Source organism: Leucopleurus acutus (genome assembly GCF_964270905.1).
Source record: "Leucopleurus acutus genome assembly, chromosome: 6".
Classification (NCBI taxonomy): Eukaryota; Metazoa; Chordata; class Mammalia; order Artiodactyla; family Delphinidae; genus Leucopleurus; species Leucopleurus acutus.
In genome coordinates, this window is record NC_139149.1 from 45,183,452 (window position 1) to 45,204,066 (window position 20,615).

At 40.5% G+C, this 20,615-nt stretch overlaps 1 protein-coding gene across 4 annotated transcripts in view; it reads right to left on the minus strand.

Annotated features, from left to right (window-relative positions):
* Window positions 1–1,042: 1,042 nt before the first annotated feature.
* The window catches only part of ACVR1C (activin A receptor type 1C), a 140,745-nt gene continuing 121,172 nt past the window's right edge, over window positions 1,043–20,615 (minus strand). For all 4 annotated transcript variants that reach the window (XM_082840904.1, XM_082840902.1, XM_082840906.1 and 1 more), the window contains one exon: window positions 1,043–2,257. In XM_082840904.1, coding sequence (XP_082697030.1) covers window positions 2,178–2,257 — 80 coding nt within the window. In that variant the 3' untranslated portion in view covers window positions 1,043–2,177. The remainder of the gene's footprint in view (window positions 2,258–20,615) is intronic.

Consider the following 20,615-nt stretch of genomic DNA (forward strand, 5'->3'; position numbering starts at 1 on the left):
TGGTTCGGCCATAGCATACATTCAAGTGCTGATAAATTTCATCTTTGTCTTTTAAGAAAGGTATCAGTCCCATTTCCTCTATTCTTCATGCGTCATCTTGGGAGAGTACCTGGCAGCAGCCACATGCAAGCAAGCCAGCCAGTTCGGTACCACCTGACATACCAATGAATTACCAGAAAAGGATTTCATTTAATGACAGTCTATTTGATTTGCGGTCCCTGTTCCCTTCCTCCCTTTGACCATTTTTCTCTTCATTCATTAATCCTTCTATGTAGGGTGGGCGGCAGAGATGAGCAAATCACTGAATTTGATGCATTTCATTCTGTTCCCTTTTAGACGTTCTTATAATGGTTTTCCCGAGGACAATCAATTAAACTATTGACTTAAATACTTTTTGGGGATCAATTATAATTCCAATTAACTGTGCCATCTGGGTTGTTCATTACCATTCTTGGGAAACATTTGTAATGGTGAGAAATTTTGTCTCCCAAGCTCATGTTTATTCATCTTCCGGTCTAGGATCTCATCTATCTTTAGAACTAGCCTCCTGGTTGGTCCTGCCTTGCTCTGTCTGCTGCACACCATTTTCCTGGCCTCAGAGGACTTATTGACATCTCCTTCTCTCCCCACCACAAGAAGTAACGTTTACTGATTGCCTTGTTATGTGCCAGTCACTCTGCTAAGTGCTTTTTTGCATTATTTCTTTAAATCCATGAGGTAGACAATAGGGTTCTCGTCTTTCTAAAAGGAGGAACCTGAATTTCAGAGAAGGAAAACACTTTGCGCAAAGCCACAGGGGATTCAAACCCTGGTCTGCGGGGCACAGGCATGAATTACTTCTTCATCCAAGCTGCTCAGTCCCTCTCAGAACCGGGCAGCTGGTGGGTTCTGAACCAACAGTCCTGCGATGAGATCAACAAGCTAGAGAGGCCTGACACTTTTTTCTCAAAAGTGACGTCCTCCAACATCTACATCTTTTACAAAGTAAAGATTCCCAGGGATATCTGTCCCACTCCAACTGATGACTTCCTGAATCTGAATCACTAGAAGTGACAACCCGGAACTAGTCCTTGAACACTTTTCATTTTTATAAGTTTGAGATCCACTGCCCTGTGTCTTTCTTCTTTGACACCAAAAGTGTCCTTTAACAAAGCTTTCTTGGAGACAATGTCCTGACCTGTGGTGGTCTAACCTAAAAGCGTGACCACCCTGACAGGGATTTGAGGGAATACTCTGTGATCTGCTGCTCACAGCTCGCCTTTTGGCTGCAACTTATTTGATTAAGTTCCAGCTGCCTCTGCCTGAGCTCTGATTACCTTCTTCAGCCCTGTCTCACAGAAAGCACATAAAAGCAACTAGTTTGTGGACCTTTTTTTTGTAGCAGCTACAAAAAGAAATACCTTTTGTGATCAATAAATGTTTTTTAATTGTCATTCTTTGCAGATTGTACAGAGCTAAAAACAGAGTCCCTCTCCTCAGAAAGGCTAGTGTGGATATAGATAAGAAAATAAGCAAGTCTTCTGTCTCTTACACACACACACACACACACACACACACACACACACACACGCACGCACACACACCGTAAATTTCCATTAGCTGCCTTACCCTGTCTTCATCATTAGAATATTGTGTTTGAGCTCTAGCACTCAGCCAATTTAAACCTGGCTTCTTACCAATTCCCTCTTTTCTTTTCTCTTAATAAGAACCTTCAACTTTCTAAATCAGCCTCTTCTATTTTTTCCTTCTTGCAGTAATGTCACACTCCTGTTTTTATTGGACCTTTCTAACTATTACCAAAAGTTGTCTGGATATTACAAATTCAACCTTTGCCTTGATAGAAGACACCCTGTCATCAAATCTGCTGACCATATGCTATCAGAAAAAGTAGCAGAGACATAGTAACGAGAATATCAACAAAAACGAGAGACCTAGTAAAAACAAGAAGTCCAAAATATTTAGGAAATAAACCAGAAAGAGCCAACCAGCTTACTCATTAAACACTTGAATAAGGAAATCCCAATAATAATTCCGTCAATATTTTATTTATCTTATTAAAAAACACTTCATTAAAACTCGTTTGCTTCCTCCCCTCCCCCATATCAAAAACAAGAACATAATGAGAATCAACCGCATATTTCAAAGTCAAACTTACCATAGAAGTTTATTGGCAAATCTCAGTCAGAGATCCCTCCTGGTCTCAACACCAGAGCGTATGAGGTGTCCTCTAGTCGGCTGCAGATGAATTTACAGCCCCCTGCAATGCAACAAGACACTGACATTCTGAAAAGGAAATTTGATCTCACCCTAACTCATGCTAACCTCCTCATCTTTCCTGAAGGGGGTTCCCATCTATTTATTCCAGGACATGGACAAACTGCTTAGTATCAAATACCTTACAAAGACTGAGGGAGCGTTCCGGGAAGATGGCGGAAGAGTAAGACGCGGAGATCACCTTCCTCCCCACAGATACACCAGAAATACATCTACACGTGGAACAACTCCTACAGAACACCTACTGAACGCTGGCAGAAGACCTCAGACCTCCCAAAGGCAAGAAACCCCCCACGTACGTGGGTAAGGCAAAAGAAAAAAGAATAAACAGAGACAAAAGGATAGGGACGGGACCTCCACCAGTGGGAGGGAGCTGTGAAGGAGAAAAGGTAGGAAGCCCCTTCGCGGGCGGAGACTGCGGGTGGCGGAGGGGGAAAGCTTCGGAGCCGCGGAGGAGAGCGCAGCAACATGGGTGCGGAGGGCAAAGCGGAGAGATTCCCGCACAGAGGATCAGGGCCGACCGGCACTCAGCAGCCCAGAGAGGCTTGTCTGCTCACCCGTCGGGGCGGGCAGGGCTGGGAGTTAAGGCTCGGGATTCGGTCAGAGGCAGGGAGAGGACTGGGGTTGGCGGCGTGAACACAGCCTGCAGGGGGTTAATGCGCCACGGCTAGCCGGGAGGGAGTCCGGGGAAAAGTCTGGGCTTGCCGAAGAGGCAAGAGACTTTTTCTTCCCTCTTTGTTTCCTGGTGCGCGAGGAGAGGGGATTAAGAGCGCTGCTTAAAGGAGCTCCAGAGACGGGCGCGAGCCGCGGCTAAAAGCGCGGACCCCAGAGACGGGAATGAGACGCTAAGGCTGCTGCTGCTGCTGCCGCCGCCAAGAAGCCTGCGTGCGAGCACAGGTCACTATCCACACCCCTCTTCCGGGGAGCCTGTGCAGCCCGCCACTGCCAGGGTCCCGGGATCCAGGGACAACTTCCCCGGGAGAACGCACGGCGCGCCTCAGGCTGCTGCAACGTCACAGGCCTCTGCCGCCGCAGGCCCGCCCCCGCACTCCGTGCCCCTCCATCCCCCCCCGCCCCACGCCGGCCTGAGTGAGCCACAGCCCCCGAAACAGCGGCTCCTTTAACCCCGTCCTGTCTGAGCGAAAAACAGACGCCCTCCGGCGACGTACACGCAGAGGCGGGGCCAAATCCAAAGCTGAGCCCCTGGGAGCTGTGCGAACAAAGAAGAGAAAGGGAAATCTCTCCCAGCAGCCTCAGAAGCAGCCGATTAAAGCTCCACAATCAACTTAATGTACCCTGCATCTGTGGAATACATGAATAGACAACGAGTCATCCCAAATTGAGGAGGTGGACTTTGAGAGCAAGATTTATGATTTTTTTCCCCTTTTCCTCTTTTTGTGAGTGTGTATTTGTATGCTTCTCTGTGAGATTTTGTCTGTATAGCTTTGCTTCCACCATTTGTCCTAGGGTTCTACCTGTCCGTTTTTAGTTTTTTTTTTTTTAATTTTTTTCTAAATAATTACTTCTTTATTTTAATAACTTTATTATATTTTATCTTTATTTTATTTTACTTTATCTTCTTTCTTTTTTTCTTCTTTCCCTCCTTCCTTCCTTCCTCCCTCCCTCCCTTCTTTCTTTCCTTCCTTCTTTCTTTCTTTCTTTATACTTCTACTAATTCTTTCTTTCTACTTTTTCTCCCTGTTATCCTGAGCTGTGTTGATGAAAGGCTCTTGGTGCTGCAGCCAGGAGTCAGTGCTGTGCCTCTGAGGTGGGAGAGCCAACTTCAGGACACTGGTCTACAAGAGACCTCTGAGCTCCACATAATATCAAATGGTGAAAATCTCCCAGAGATCTCCATCTCAACACCAGCACCCAGCTTCACTCAACGACCAGCAAGCTACAGTGCTGGACACCCTATGCCAAACAACCAGCAAGACAGGAACACAACAACACCCATTAGCAGAGAGGCTGCCTAAAATCATAGTAAGTCCACAGACACCCCAAAACACAGCACCAGACGTGGACCTGCCCACCAGAAAGACAAGATCCAGCCTCATCCACCAGAACACAGACACTAGTCCCCTCCACCAGGAAGCCTACACAACCCACTGAACCAACCTTAGCCACTGGGGACAGACACCAAACACAACGGGAACTACGAACCTGCAGCCTGCAAAAAGGAGACCCCAAACACAGTAAGATAAGCAAAATGAGAAGACAGAAAAACAAACAGCAGATGGAGCAAGGTAAAAACCCACTGGACCTAACAAATGAAGAGGAAATAGGGAGTCTACCTGAAAAAGAATTCAGAATAATGATAGTAAAGATGATCCAAAATCTTGGGAATAGAATAGACAAAATGCAAGAAACATTTAACAAGGACCTAGAAGAACTAAAGATGAAACAAACAACGATGAACAACACAATAAATGAAATTAAAAATACTCTAGATGGGATCAATAGCAGAATAAGTGAGACAGAAGAACGAATAAGTGACCTGGAAGATAAAATAGTGGAAATAACTACTGCAGAGCAGAATAAAGAAAAAAGAATGAAAAGAACTGAAAACAGTCTCAGAGACCTCTGGGACAACATTAAACGCACCAACATTCGAATTATAGGGGTTCCAGAAGAAGAAGAGAAAAAGAAAGGGACTGAGAAAATATTTGAAGAGATTATAGTTGATAACTTCCCTAATATGGGAAAGGAAATAGTTAATCAAGTCCAGGAAGCACAGAGAGTCCCATACAGGATAAATCCAAGGATAAATACGCCAAGACACATATTAATCAAACTGTCAAAAATTAAATACAAAGAAAACATATTAAAAGCAGCAAGGGAAAAACAACAAATAACACCCAAGGAAATCCCCATAAGGTTAACAGCTGATCTTTCAGCAGAAACTCTGCAAGCCAGAAAGGACTGGCAGGACATATTTAAAGTGATGAAGGAGAAAAACCTGCAACAAAGCAAGGATCTCATTCAGATTTGATGGAGAAATTAAAACCTTTACAGACAAGCAAAAGCTGAGAGAGTTCAGCATCACCAAACCAGCTTTACAACAACTGCTAAAGGAACTTCTCTAGGCAAGAAACACAAGAGAAGGAAAAGACCTACAACAATGAACCCAAAACAATTAAGAAAATGGGAATAGGAACATACATATCGATAATTACCTTAAATGTAAATGGACTAAATGCTCCCACCAAAAGACACAGATTGGCTGAATGGATACAAAAACAAGACCCATATATTTGCTGTCTACAAGAGACCCACTTCAGACCTAGAGACACATACAGAATGAAAGTAAGGGGATGGAAAAAGATATTTCATGCAAATGGAAACCAAAAGAAAGCTGGAGTAGCAATTCTCATATCAGACAAAATAGACTTTAAAATAAAGACTATTACAAGAGACAAAGAAGGACACTACATAATGATCAAGGGATCGATCCAAGAAGAAGTTATAACAATTGTAAATATTTATGCACCCAACATAGGAGCACCTCAATACATAAGGCAAATACTAACAGTCGTGAAAGGGGAAATCGACAGTAACACATTCATAGTAGGGGACTTTAACACCCCACTTTCACCAATGGACAGATCATCCAAAATGAAAATAAATAAGGAAACACAAGCCTTAAATGATACATTAAACAAGATGGACTTAATTGATATTTGTAGGACATTCCATCCAAAAACAACAGAATACACATTTTTCTCAAGTGCTCATGGAACATTCTCCAGGATAGATCATATCTTGGGTCACAAGTCAAGCCTTGGTAAATTTAAGAAAATTGAAATTGCTTCAAGTATCTTTTCCAACCACAACACTATGAGACTAGATATCAATTACAGGAAAAGATCTGTAACAAATACAAACACATGGAGGCTAAACAATACACTACTTAATAATGAAGTGATCACTGAAGAAATCAAAGAGGAAATAAAAAAAATACCTAGAAACAAATGATAATGGAGACGCAACAACCCAAAATCTATGGGATGCAGCAAAAGTAGTTCTAAGAGGGAAGTTTATGGCAATACAATCCTACCTTAAGAAACAGGAAACATCTCGAATAAACAACCTAACCTTGCACCTAAAGCAATTAGAGAAAGAAGAACAAAAATACCTCAAAGTTAGCAAAGGAAAGAAATCATAAAAATCAGATCAGAAATAAATGAAAAAGAAATGAAGGAAACGATAGCAAAGATCAATAAAACTAAAAGCTGGTTCTTTGAGAAGATAAACAAAATTGATAAACTATTAGCCAGACTCATCAAGAAAAAAAGGGAGAAGACTCAAATCAATAGAACTAGAAATGAAAAAGAAGTAACAACTGACACTGCAGAAATACAAAAGATCATGAGAGATTACTACAAGCAACTCTATGCCAATAAAATGGGCAACCTGGAAGAAATGGACAAATTCTTAGAAATGCACAACCTGCCAAAACTGAATCAGGAAGAAATAGAAAATATGTACAGACCAATCACAAGCACTGATATTGAAATTGTGATTAAAAATCTTCCAACAAATAAAAGCCCAGGACCAGATGGCTTCACAGGTGAATTCTATCAAACATTTAGAGAAGAGCTAACACCTATCCTTCTCAAACTCTTCCAAAATATAGCAGAGGGAGGAACACTCTCAAACTCATTCTATGAGGCCACCATCAGCTTGATACCAAGACCAGACAAGGATGTCACATAGAAAGAAAACTACAGGCCAATATCACTGATGGACAAAGATGCAAAAATCCTCAACAAAATACTAGCAAACAAGGCTTTCCTGGTGGCGCAGTGGTTGAGAGTCCGCCTGCCGATGCAGGGGACACGGGTTCATGCCCCAGTCCGGGAAGATCCCACATGCCGCAGAGCAGCTGGGCCCATGAGCCATGGCCGCTGAGCCTGTGCGTCCAGAGCGTGTGCTCCTCAATGGGAGAGGCCACAACAGTGAGAGGCCTGCGTACTGCCAAAAAAAAAAAAAAAAAAAAACTAGCAAACAGAATCCAACAGCATATTAAATGGATCATACACCATGATCAAGTGGGGTTTATTCCAGGAATGCAAGGATTCTTCAATATATGCAAAACAATCAATGTGATAAACCCTATTAACAAATTGAAGGAGAAAAACCATAGGATCATCTCAATAGATGCAGAGAAAGCTTTTGACAAAATTCAACACCCATTTATGATAATAACCCTGCAGAAAGTAGGCATAGAGGGAACTTTCCTCAACATAATAAAGGCCATATATGACAAACCCACAGCCAACATTGTCCTCAATGGTGAAAAACTGAAAGCATTTCCACTAAGATCAGGAACAAGACAAGCTTGCCCACTCTCACCACTCTTATTCAACATAGTTTTGGAAGTTTTAGCCACAGCAATCAGAGAGGAAAAGGAAATAAAAGGAATCCAAATCGGAAAAGAAGAAGTAAAGCTGTCACTGTTGGAAGGTGACATGATACTATACTTAGAGAATCCTAAAGATGCTACCAGAAAACTGCTAGAGCTAATCAATGAATTTGGTAAAGTAGCAGGATACAAAATTAATGCACAGAAATCTCTGGCATTCCTATACAATAATGATGAAAAATCTGAAAGTGAAATCAAGAAAACACTCCCATTTACCATTGCAACAAAAAGAATAAAATATCTAGGAATAAACCTACCTAAGGAGACAAAAGACCTGTATGCAGAAAATTATAAGACACTGATGAAAGAAATTAAAGATGATACAAATAGATGGAGAGATATACCATGTTCTTGGATTGGAAGAATCAACATTGTGAAAGTGACTCTACAACCCAAAGCAATCTACAGATTCAATGCAATCCCTATCAAACTACCGTTGGTATTTTTCACAGAAGTAGAACAAAAAATTTCACAATTTCTATGGAAACACAAAAGACCCCAAATAGCCAAAGCAATCTTGAGAATGAAAAACGGAGCTGGAGGAATCAGGCTCCCTGACTTCAGACTATACTACAAAGCTTCAGTAATCAAGACAGTATGGTACTGGCACAAAAACAGAAAGATAGATCAATGGAACAGGATAGAAAGCCCAGAGATAAACCCACGCACATATGGTCACCTTATCTTTGACAAAGGAGGCAGGAATGTAGAGTGGAGAAAGGACAGCCTCTTCAATAAGTGGTGCTGGGAAAACTGGACAGGTACATGTAAAAGTATGAGATTAGATCACTCCCTAACACCATACACAAAAATAAGTTCAAAATGGATTAAAGACCTAAATGTAAGGCCAGAAACTGTCAAACTCTTAGAGGAAAACATAGGCAGAACACTCTATGACATAAATCACAGCAAGATCCTTTTTGACCCATCTCCTAGAGAAATGGAAATAAAAACAAAAATAAACAAATGGTACCTAATGAAACTTCAAAGCCTTTGCACAGCAAAGGAAACCATAAACAAGACCAAAAGACAAGCCTCAGAATGGGAGAAAATATTTGCAAGTGAAGCAACTGACAAAGGATTGATCTCCAAAATTTAAAAGCAGCTCATGCAGCTCAATAACCAAAAAACAAACAACCCAATCCAAAAATGGGCAGAAGACCTAAATAGACATTTCTCCAAAGAAGATATACAGACTGCCAACAAACACATGAAAGAATGCTCAACTTCATTAATCATTAGAGAAATGCAAATCAAAACTACAATGAGATATTATCTCACACTAGTCAGAATGGCCATCATCAAAAAATCTAGAAACAATAAATGCTGGAGAGAGTGTGGAGAAAAGGGAACCCTCTTGCACTGTTGGTGGGAATGTAAATTGATACAGCCACTGTGGAGAACAGTATGGAGGTTCCTTGAAAACCTACAAATAGAACTACCATATGACCCAGCCATCCCACTACTGGGCATATGCCCTGAGAAAACCATAATTCAAAAAGAGTCATGTACCAAAATGTTCATTGCAGCTCTATTTACAATAGCCCGGAGATGGAAACAACCTAAGTGTCCATCATCAGATGAATGGATAAAGATGTGGAACATATATACAATGGAATATTACTCAGCCATAAAAAGAAACGAAATTGAGCTATTTGTAATGAGGTGGATAGACCTAGAGTCTGTCATACAGAGTGAAGTAAGTCAGAAAGAGAAAGACAAATACCGTTATGCTAACACATATATATGGAATTTAAGAAAACAAAATGTCATGAAGAACCTAGGGGTAAGACAGGAATAAAGACACAGACCTCCTAGAGAATGGACTTGAGGATATGGGGAGAGGGAAGGGTAAACTGTGACAAAGCGAGAGAGAGGCATGGACATATATACACTACCAAACGTAAGGTAAATAGCTAGTGGGAAGCAGCCGCATAGCACAGGGAGATCAGCTTGGTGCTTTGTGACCATCTAGAGGGGTGGGATAGGGAGGGTGGGAGGGAGGGAGATGCAAGAGGGAAGAGATATGGGAACATATGTATATGTATAACTGATTCACTTTGTTATAAAGCAGAAAGTAACACACCATTGTAAAGCAATTATACTCCAATAAAGATGTAAAAAAAAAAAAGACAGAGGGAAACAACAAAAATTCAGTAATGCTTATGTGATCCTTTAGCCCTGTACAAATGGAAAATCAGGGTTCTTCATTCTATAATGAATTAAGTGGAGAAAGAAACCATTTCTTATCTGGAGTCATTCCCATCTCAATGTTTCACATGTAGCTTTTATGGGGATGCTAAACTTTCAGAGTTTCAAATACTACTTACTGTAAACTAACTACAAATTTTATTCTCCTTGCTTTTGTTTTCAGATTAATAATGATTGCAGTTTAATTGGAAGGTACTTCCATAATTTATTCTGAACAAAATTTGAGACTTGTGGTTGACTTCATGCTGTTCAACTAAACCATGCTTACCTGAGTTTTCCCTTTAAAGCAAAGCAGGCATCATTTACACGGTCTATCTTTTCAATAGAAAACCATGTTAGCTTTTATCCCCATAACATTCATTTCCAGTCCCTAGAAACAATTTCTAGAGAGAGCAAATTTTCACGCATACAGCAGCTAACATATAAATATGCATCATGGAAAATTTTCCACACACAGAGAAAACATCATGATTTGGTTTGGAAAACAAGTCATTTTAAAGTTGTGGAAAATAGGATCTGTTCCTGCCTTTAAGGCAAGATCTGCCCCTGATATAGTCATTCTAGTTATTCTGCACCTGTAACCGGCTTTCCCGGAATTACCTTGAGATATGCATTGTGTGTGATCAGTTGAAAGTTCATATATTGTAACCTGAAAAAGAAAAAAAAAAACCTCTTCTTCTAGAATTTCTTCATAAAGGACAACCACTCTTAATAGAAAACAGCTTTTGTTTCCCAAATCACATTTGAACTGTTTAATTATTGAGTTTCTAAAAATCAAGGCAATTTTTATAGCAATAAACACATTGGAAAACATTGCAGCCTATGATTATCTATTGTGAGATAGAATCTCTTTTTTTCATCATCAAATATTTTTTTAAATTATAGGGAAAGTAATCATAACAGTTGAAAATTTTACCCATGTAAAAGAAACACATCTTGTCTTATTGAGTCCCTTTTAAAACAACTCTAGTACTTTCTGCCAGTTACTAGTCAAGGTTCTGTATTGTGTGTCTAAAATCATATACACTTTAGAAACCAGCTGCTTTGGCACATGCTCCCAGTTGCCTCTCTGACACCCTCTATCTCCCCTTCAGGATCTAGTTTGATGTATCCTCACAGATCAACCTGCCTGTCCCAATAGCTTCTTCCACGGCCGACCAAGAATCTGCATCCCTCTATACACCAGTTGCTCTAAGTATTATTAAAATCAACCCAAATTCCATATTTCCAGAGTCTCTTGCAAGGTCTTAAAGAAATCTTTCTGGCATTTGCTCTGTCCTTACCTGTCCTGCAGGGCTGGAGGTAACAGCTGCGAGAAGGCAGTGAGAGCGGTGTGGCTGCCTTCTGGGAGATCCTGGTGCAGCACAGAGCTGGGGGAGGGCACAGTGTGGGCAGCTGGAGGAAGAGGAGGAGGAATAATTTGTGTGCCACTGCAAACATGAAATGGTGCCAAAAAAAACACCATTCTTTTTCCCAAGAAGTTCAAAGTGCTTTGCAAACATTAACTCATAAGACCAAGCAGTCATGGAGCAATTACTACTTTATTATGCCCTTAAGGTAACGACTGCAAGCAAGGTCATGAGGAAAGAGAGTCTATTCATTGTTTCATTAGACCACAGATATTTAATGAGTACCTACTATGTGCAGGGCACTGGCGGTAGAGAAACAAGCAAGACAGCCAACATCTGTGCTCCTCCAGGCTCCTATGCTAGTCTATGGCCTCTTGTTTGTACGATGAGGGCACTAAGAACCTGGCTACACTTCTTATCACACTTATTTACACTTTATTTTTGCCCAAATTGTTTAATGGCGTGTGCCATCCTTCAGAATGCCTATAATGTGCTAAGTGCTGAGCAAACACACAAAAGAAAAATTTCTTAACTTAAATGTAAATCTCATTATGATGATAGGGATCGGGGAATATCAGTTCAAAGTGCTTTCGTTAAGATGCCACAAACAAAGCTTTATTGTGAGCAACGTGTCTCTTGCAATGTTTGTGGAATTACTGTAGGCAGACAAGAAAGTTTAATATCAGTAATATCATTCCAAGCAGCTTATATAAATAATTTGACTTTTAAAAATGATTAATCAGATGAGCGAGCATATTTGGTGAAGTGGAGAGCCTTTATCCATGGGTCTTTTTCTGGTCTCTTTTTTATTTTATGTGACAAAACGGCAGGTCAGACATAGAAAGTGACTTATGACATTTGTAAATACTTCTCCTTAGGCAATGGACTCTAGATATTTTAAGGTACATGGTTATCTAAGACTAACTGGACCACAGAGGCTGCTTTTTAAAAATGTGTGACTTTCTGATGATTCAAAAGGGATTTAAGCTGTTGTGTTTTAAAGATCCAATATAAGGATTCTAGTCTGTTCTGAGACTCACTCACTAACCCAACTTAGAGGTTGTTGCAGTCCTCATTCAGCAACTTACACGTAGTTTGAAAGGCAGAGGGAATTATAACACTACTTAAAACCCAACTTCAAACCCAACCCTCCCTCATAAACACTTCCCTGACTAAACAATAATCACAGGGGTATAATATTAATTCGTCACTCAAGTGTATTAGTTTACACACATACCCAGTGAAATTCAAACTCTATATCTTATTAGTTTAATAGCCTCTGCATTGGGCCCCAAACTACCAGTCCAGCCTCAGCCTCATCTCCCCATTATTTGCACAGATTTTCATAATTTTCACTATATCTTACTTACCTGGAACTCTCTCTCTTGAAGGCTGCTCTTCACCCACTCTAACACATGCATATATTCACTCTGCCCACCTGGAAAATTGTTCAATTTTAAGATCCAGTGATATCTTCTAGTTATTTCTTCCCCATTTTCCACACCACTAGCTTATCACGTATTTAGTTATATAAGTAAGTAACTAAAGCCTGCATATCTCATGAATATCTCATATACAGAGATATTTCTGCATATGTTCAGCAACTAGTACTAAATCGTTGTTGAAGTAGAATTTCCTACAAAACATCAAAATAGCACTTACTGAGGCTGGCAAGGTGATCAATTAAATTTGGGTTTACTCTTCAAGTGAAAGCACAAATGGGATGTTTAAAAACCCTTTATCATGCAGAGCTGCTAATAAAGAGAATAACATCGATTAAATAAAAAACAATTATTTTTTAATTAAAAAGCTACTACAGGGCTTCCCTGGTGGTGCAGTGGTTGAGAGTCCGCCTGCCGAGGCAGGGGACACGGGTTCGTGCCCCTGTCCGGGAAGATCTCACATGCCGCGGAGCGGCTGGGCCCGTGAGCCATGGCCGCTGAGCCTGCGCGTCCGGAGCCTGTGCTCCACAACGGGAGAGGCCACAACAGTGAGAGGCCCGCATACCGCAAAAAAAAAAAAAAAAAAAAAGCTACTACAGTAACATCAACACCATTGTCATTCAGCTTTTTACCCTTTAAATGAGCCAGGACCATACTCTACTCCAATTATAATCATAACACTGAAGAGAAAACGACATACTTAAGGAATTTCTACAGGGGATGAGAAATAGCTAACCATTGACAGCAGTGACAATACTAGCTGAAGCTACTTATTTCTGGTTTCAAATCAAACAAATGGAAGAGAAGGATAGGGAAGGGCCCAAGGAAAAAGAGGAAAGGAGAAAAGGGAGGGATTATATTTCTGCAAAAGATTATTCTTCAAATTCATTTTTGCCATTTTTCTCTTCATGAAAGTGAGAAAAGCAGATGTTCTTATAGGTTGTACAGAACATAGTGATAGGCAGTTGAAGATAAATACTACTTAGTAAAAACGTTCTGTCTCTAGAGCTTTTTATAAAAATTATTTGCAGGGCATCCTGCTTTCTTTTCACTCTCTGGATTTGAAATATCGATGATCTGTTTTCTAGTTTTACCCAAATACATTTCAGGAAGTCAATAATTGAACAATGTTGGTTTGTACGTTTGTGTGAACTCTTGTGTGTTCTGTTTTACGTAAACTTAGTTGATAAAGCGGTTGGCAGGGTTTGAGAGGATTGACTCTAATTTTGAAATAAGTTCTACTGTGGGTAAAATGTTATTAAACAGCATTGCAGGCTACAGAGAAATCATTCATGGAAGGAAGAATCAACCGAGGAAGCAAACCTCATTGTTGCCCTATTTTAAGAAATTGACACAGTCACCACAACCTTCAGCCACCACCCACCCTGATCAGTCAGCAGCCGTCAACATCAAGACAAGACCCCCCACCAGCAAAAAGATTGACTCGCTGAAGGCTCAGACAATGGTTAGCATTTTTTAGCAATAGTTTATAATTTAGGTATGTACATTTTTTTGGACATAATGCTATTGCATAGTTAATAGACTACAGTATAAACATAACTTTTATATGCACTGGGAAACCAAAAAGTCTGTGTGACTCAACTGATTGTGATATTTGCTTTATTGCAGTGGTCTGGAACCAACCCTGCAATATCACTGCGGTGTGCCTCTACTGTGTGTGTGTGTGTGTGTGTGTGTGTGTGTGTGTGTGCGTGTACTCTTGTGTGAACCTGTGCAAAGCACGTATATTTAAGACCTCATACTTTCAGTGGGCACAGCGAAGTGCTTTCTCATTCCTCGTTAGCTCATCTGATCCTCACAACAACGTTTTAAGGTGGATATGTACCTTACAGAAGAAATTGAGTCTCAGATAGATTTAGTAACTTGCAGAATTAATATATAAATCCGGGCAGTCTGACGGTTCTCCCAAAGTTCTTCCTGTCATATACCATGTGAATACTTTAAAAATTATTAGAGATGCAGCTTTGATTCTTTACATTTCTTTAAAACTGCCAACATTGCACTCCTATTTACTGAGCAAGATGTATACATATGATACACAAAGATTTATTTTTTTTCCTGGATACCTGGAAGTCTTCTAAGAAAGCCACATGTCATCAGGGGATGCACTCCTTGATTAATTAGACCTCATCGACATGCAAGCAAATATTTATTTTCAGATAAAACCCCAAACTTTCAACCTTCATTAATTCTTTAGCAGGCAATGCAAATTCATTTTTCCTGCCAAATCCAGCAGAGGGCAGGATGCTCCCACCAACAGCCAGCTAGCTGGTGCCAACGGCCAAACCAGAGCAACTGCTTCGTAGAGAGTGTTCTACCTTTAGAGCAATCATCATTTTCTCACCTGGATCTGAAAAAGGGTGTAGGCTTGAGCTGCGAATAGCGGCTGTGGGATGTGGCCTCGGAAATGTCAGGAAAAGTTTTGCTTTGGAGGTTGCCCATGTTTTGTTTGGGACTTGAAATTAAGATACCTGGAAACCAGCCAATTCCAATTATCTTCCTGAAATATCTTTCTGAAGAGGCTACACTAGGGAATTAATTTAAAATGTGCCATGATAATTTCTGTTTCTGGTTTTAGGCTGTCTGAGGTCACAGCTGGGCTATTACACTCACATGTCCTGTCTCAGGTCGCCCACCTCAGCCCACCCTGCACCTACCAGCTCTCTCTGTCTTTCAAAACTTCTCGTGACTTCCCACTGCTTGCCCTCCTCTGCCTGTCATTACTGCACAGTCCCCAATGATAGGGGCTAATGACCTCCTGCTTGCCAATTCAAATCCTCTCTCTCTTGCCAGGCCCAACTCAGGGATCACCTCCTCTAAGAAGTTTCTGGAGATCCCAGCCCCAACGATCATCATCGAGAAATTTTCACCAAATGAAATACTAGGTGAAGGTTTTATACCAGGTCTTGAATCTAAAAATATATTGCCCGTTCCTCCTCGTGCAGGTAGTAGCATGGTCAATGCAAAATGGAAGGGAGCAAGGATAAAAACCACAGCTCACAGTAGGGATAAACCAGGGCTTCTGAAGGTGGTAGAAAAATTGTAACAATCTGCTAGAGTTTTCAAACTATGGACTGGAAGTTTGTCATTGGTACCTCAAAGGTTTTCAGAGTTGGGTGGTGGCTGGGGAAGGGATGTTGTTTGGGCAGGCTTTCCATCACTCTACCACACACTCCTCTCTCCACATGTCCCCTGATGGAGCAATTCCTTTTTTCCTTGTATTATTTATGTACACCTCTGGACACTACATACAGAGTTCTTTTAAAGAAAAGGGGCCTTAGAAAATAAGCAAATAAACAATCCCTTCGTCAATAATCACAACAACAGCAAAACAAATGTTTAAAAGTTTGAAAATCATTGCTTAAAAATCCAAAGACCTGGCCAGCTTCCCTGGTGGCGCAGTGGTTGAGAGCCCGCCTGCCGATGCAGGGGACACGGGTTCGTGCCCCGGTCCGGGAAGATCCCACATGCCGCGGAGCGGCTGGGCTCGTGAGCCATGGCCGCTGAGCCTGCGCGTCCGGAGCCTGTGCTCCGCAACGGGAGAGGCCACAGCAGTGAGAGGCCCGCGTACCGAAAAAAAAAAATCCAAAGACCTTTCTTTACTCTTGAAGTAACCAAGCCTGGAGAGGGGGAAAGACTGAGGTGGGTTTCTGGCTGGAGGGTGAGAGAAGTAAGATCTGAATCCTTATATTTAGTCTCTAAAGCCCAAGATGGGGACTTCCCTGGCTGCCCAGTGGTTAAAACTCCACGTTTCCAGTACAGGGGGGTGTATGTTTGATCTCTGGTCAGGGAACTAAGATCCCACATTTTAAATAAATAAATAAATTATAAAGCCCAAGATGCTCTCCACTAAAAGATGGGGCTTGCATTGAGCCTGAAGGAAGAGAAAGCATTAAGTAAAGGAATGAAGCCCTCAGCCACCAGTGGATACAGCATTCCAACCAGTGCAGCTACTCGGAGCAAAGTGAAAGACAAAATGTGTTTGCATGGGCTTGACCAGCAAAAGAAGATTAAGGTTATACTTTTCAGCACACTTCTTGAACACTGACTATGTGTAAGGCAATGTGTGGGACAGAGCGGTGAATGAGATAGAGGTGGCACCTCTCTGTGTGCATAGAGCTTACATTCTAATAGGGGAGACAGACAGGATTGTAACTTGATAAATGCTGCACTGGAGAAGTTCAGGGTGCTACAAGAGCATTCTTAAACTCTATGACCAGCACCACTTCCTGGATTATTCATTTGACCCCATCACTTTAATTATGCAAGAAATCACCTATACTCTAATAGCATAAAATCCTACCTGGCTCTCCAGAGAGCTTCCCCACCCCCAAGACAGGCTCTAATCCCACCCAGTCTCCTCCAATCTGGGACTGTTCCACAGCCTTATATTTTCTTTGTCTTTCATGACCTTGACACTTTTGAAGAATACTGGTCAGTACAGAACAGTTCATAAAATGTTCTTCAATTTGGGTTTGTCTGATGTTTCCTCATAATTACATGAAAGTTATGTGGTTTTGGAAAAACACCAAGAAATGATGTTGTGCACTTTTCAGTACCTCCTATCAGGAAATCCATGATGTCAGCGTATCACATTATTGGTGATGTTAACTTTGGTCACTTACATTGGTGTCTGCCAAGTTTCTCCATTGTAGAGATACTACTTTATCTTTGTAATTAGTATCTTGTAGAGAGATATTCTGAGATTATGCAAATATCTTGTTTCTAATTATGTTTCTGCCTACTGATTTTAGCATCCATTGAGTCTTCCTTATGACAACTATTACTGGGCATTTGCAAAATGGTGATTTTTACATTTCCACCATTCCTTCTACATTTACTGATTGGAATTTTACTGTAATGAAGAACAGTCTTTTCTGCTGTATTTATTTATGTAGTCAATCATCTGTATTAATCAACAGACGCACAGATATTTATTTTATTCAGTGTGTTATAATCCAATATTATCATTATTTATTTTGTTACCCAAATTATCCCAGCTTTGGCAACTGAGCTACTTCAGGTTGGTGTCCAAGCTTTTCAATATGCTCCCATCATTTATTGAACACTTACTTTCTGGTACCACAAGATGATCAAGGATTACCGTATGCTTTCTGCACCCAACCCTGGACTCAGTCATTTTATTGAAAAATGGCACTTAAAAACCAAGTTCTGGGTACTAGGTATACTCATTACTGCTGAGGTGTCATTGCTTCTAGGTTTTCTATGTGAACAGAGCAAGGAAGTACATGCATGTATACACACACAACTACATGTACATCTGTATCTATTTTTATATCTGCCTTTTTCTCTCTCTCTCCCCCATATATATTATATATACATAATTATTATAGAAAATTATTATAAATAAATATATCTATATTACATAATATATTATGTATATATATAAAACTAGTAGTGAAACTGATACCTACGATTCTAATACCTGAAGTTCACTCTAGTCTTCTCCCTTTCCTCAGTTGTAACCCCTTTCTCTGACAGTGATAATTCGGCTCTCATTCTACAAAATTTATTATTTACTCACTTTCAGAATACACATAGTTTCAGAATTACTAATATATATACCTCTGTGAAAAACAAATTTACTGAAAAGAGTACAGTATTTGTGTGCAGCACTTTTGACTTTGGCCTTGTAGAATATATTCAAAATACTGTTTTTCAATATTACTCAGGTTTGTTATTTTCTTTTTTATCCCATTTGTTATGGTTGTGGTATTCATTTCTAGTACATTAGTAATCATTTGTATTCTGTTTGGATTCTCACACATCCTGGTTAATATTAATTATCTGGTTATATTAATTAATATATAATTAATTAATTATATTAATTAATATTAATTAAATATTAATTGTTAATATGTGAACCACTACTTGGTTCTCAAAGTCAGAACTGTACAAGAAGGTGTGTTTACAGAAGTGTCCCCACTCATCCCTTCTACCCATTCCCTCTCCCGCATTCTCCCGGCTCCATTCCCAGTCACCTCTGTAGGTAACCAATCACATTAAAGTTTTTTTGTTGGTGTTGTTTTTGTTTTGCGGTACGCGGGCCTCCCACTCTTGTGGCCTCTCCCATTGCGGAGCACAGGCTCCGGACATGCAGGCTCAGCGTCCATGGCTCACGGGCCCAGGAGCTCCGCGGCACGTGGGATCCTCCCAGACCGGGGCACGAACCTGCGTCCCCTGCATCGGCAGGCGGACTCTCAACCACTGCGCCACCAGGGAAGCCCTAAAGCCCTAAAGCGCCACCAGGGAAGCCCTAAAGTTTTTCATTTATCCTTGCCATATTCCTTTTTGCACAAATAAGCAGATATATGTATAATTTCTTCTGTCTCCATGTTTGCTTGAACGGTATCATACTCTAGATATATTTTGGCACTTTGCTTTTTTTCATATGAAAGCATATCCTGGATATCACTACGTGTTGGTTCGAAGTGGTATTCCTCATTCTTTTTTTATAGCTGCATAATGCTCTCTATTGTGTGGATGTATCATAGGACATTTAGATGGTTTCCCATATTTTGCCTTTATACACAATACTCAAATGAATAATATTGTGCATTGTATTGCTAGAGATAGGGCTCCAAAATAAATTCCTAGAAACAGAAGTGAGTCAAAAAGTAAAAGCATATGTACCTTTGTTAAAGATTGCTAAATTTTCCTGGGGAGTTTTAATACCTATTAATGTCCAAGCCCTACCCCTAGAGGTTCTTGTATAATTGAAGAGTGCAGCCAAGCAACAGTATCATTTTTTAATACTTTCTACCACTTTATCAAGGCATAATTTACACTATAAATCCACATACTCTAAGTGCACAATTAAACAATTTTTAAAGTAAATTTATAGATTTGTTCAAACATCACCACTGTTGGTATCTTTCAAAGCTTCCTAATGATTCTAATGACAATCAAGAATTTAAGACCACTAAACAGGCCCACTACTGTTGGTGTTTTTGCTACCACAGAGTGTCGCTATTAAAGACCCATCTGTTACTTGGAGGCACAGGCTTTTCCTACACTACAGTGTCCCTGCTGGTTTAGATCCAATGGAACCTGTTTCACATTGAACAAACTGCAGTTCAAAATCCGTTTTCCTTCTTCAAAGTGGCATCAAAATCCCTAAGCTACAAAGGCTGCATTTGAGGGAGTTTCCAGCAAAAGTTACACACTTGTCCAAACCAGTTCTCCACTAGACTCATATGCTGAAACCATGTCATTAAACTAGACTTCATTTGTGACTTCTTTAAGGATATTCTCTTTTTCACGTCAATCGGTTCCTTCTATCTCGGCAACTAGCTGAGTACAGCCCTAACAAAGGAGAAGCCAACATAAATTTTAAATGTCTCCCATATGAGATACTCCTTTGAACGTCTCCCTTAAGAAGCACTCATCCTGTTCCTTATATAAAGGGTGTAGCTACAGACTCGGTCTGGGAGATGTTGAAATGGTTTCCTTAGGTAGGTGATATTTGTACAGAGCTTTAACTGAAGACTGCTAATTAACCTGGTGAAACACAGGGAGGTGAAGGAGGACACAACCCAGGCAAAGCAAGATGCATATATATGCAAAGACCCTGCAGGAGGATAGAACAGGAAGGCTAGTGTGACTGGTGCACAGAGAGGTGATGGGGGAATATGTTGCTAGATAAGACTAGACAAATAGACCTGAAGCCAGATCATCTGGGCTCATTAGAAACCTGAAAGAATTTGCTCCTAATCTTAAAAGCAGTGGAGTCCCACTGAAAAAAATATACGTGCTGGATTAGAGGAAGATAGGGGGGAATTGCATGACATGACAATATTTACTAAGAAAAGTTCACTGATTGCAGCAAAGAAAACAGACTGGCCAAAGTAGCTAGTGGAACCTCATTTAGAA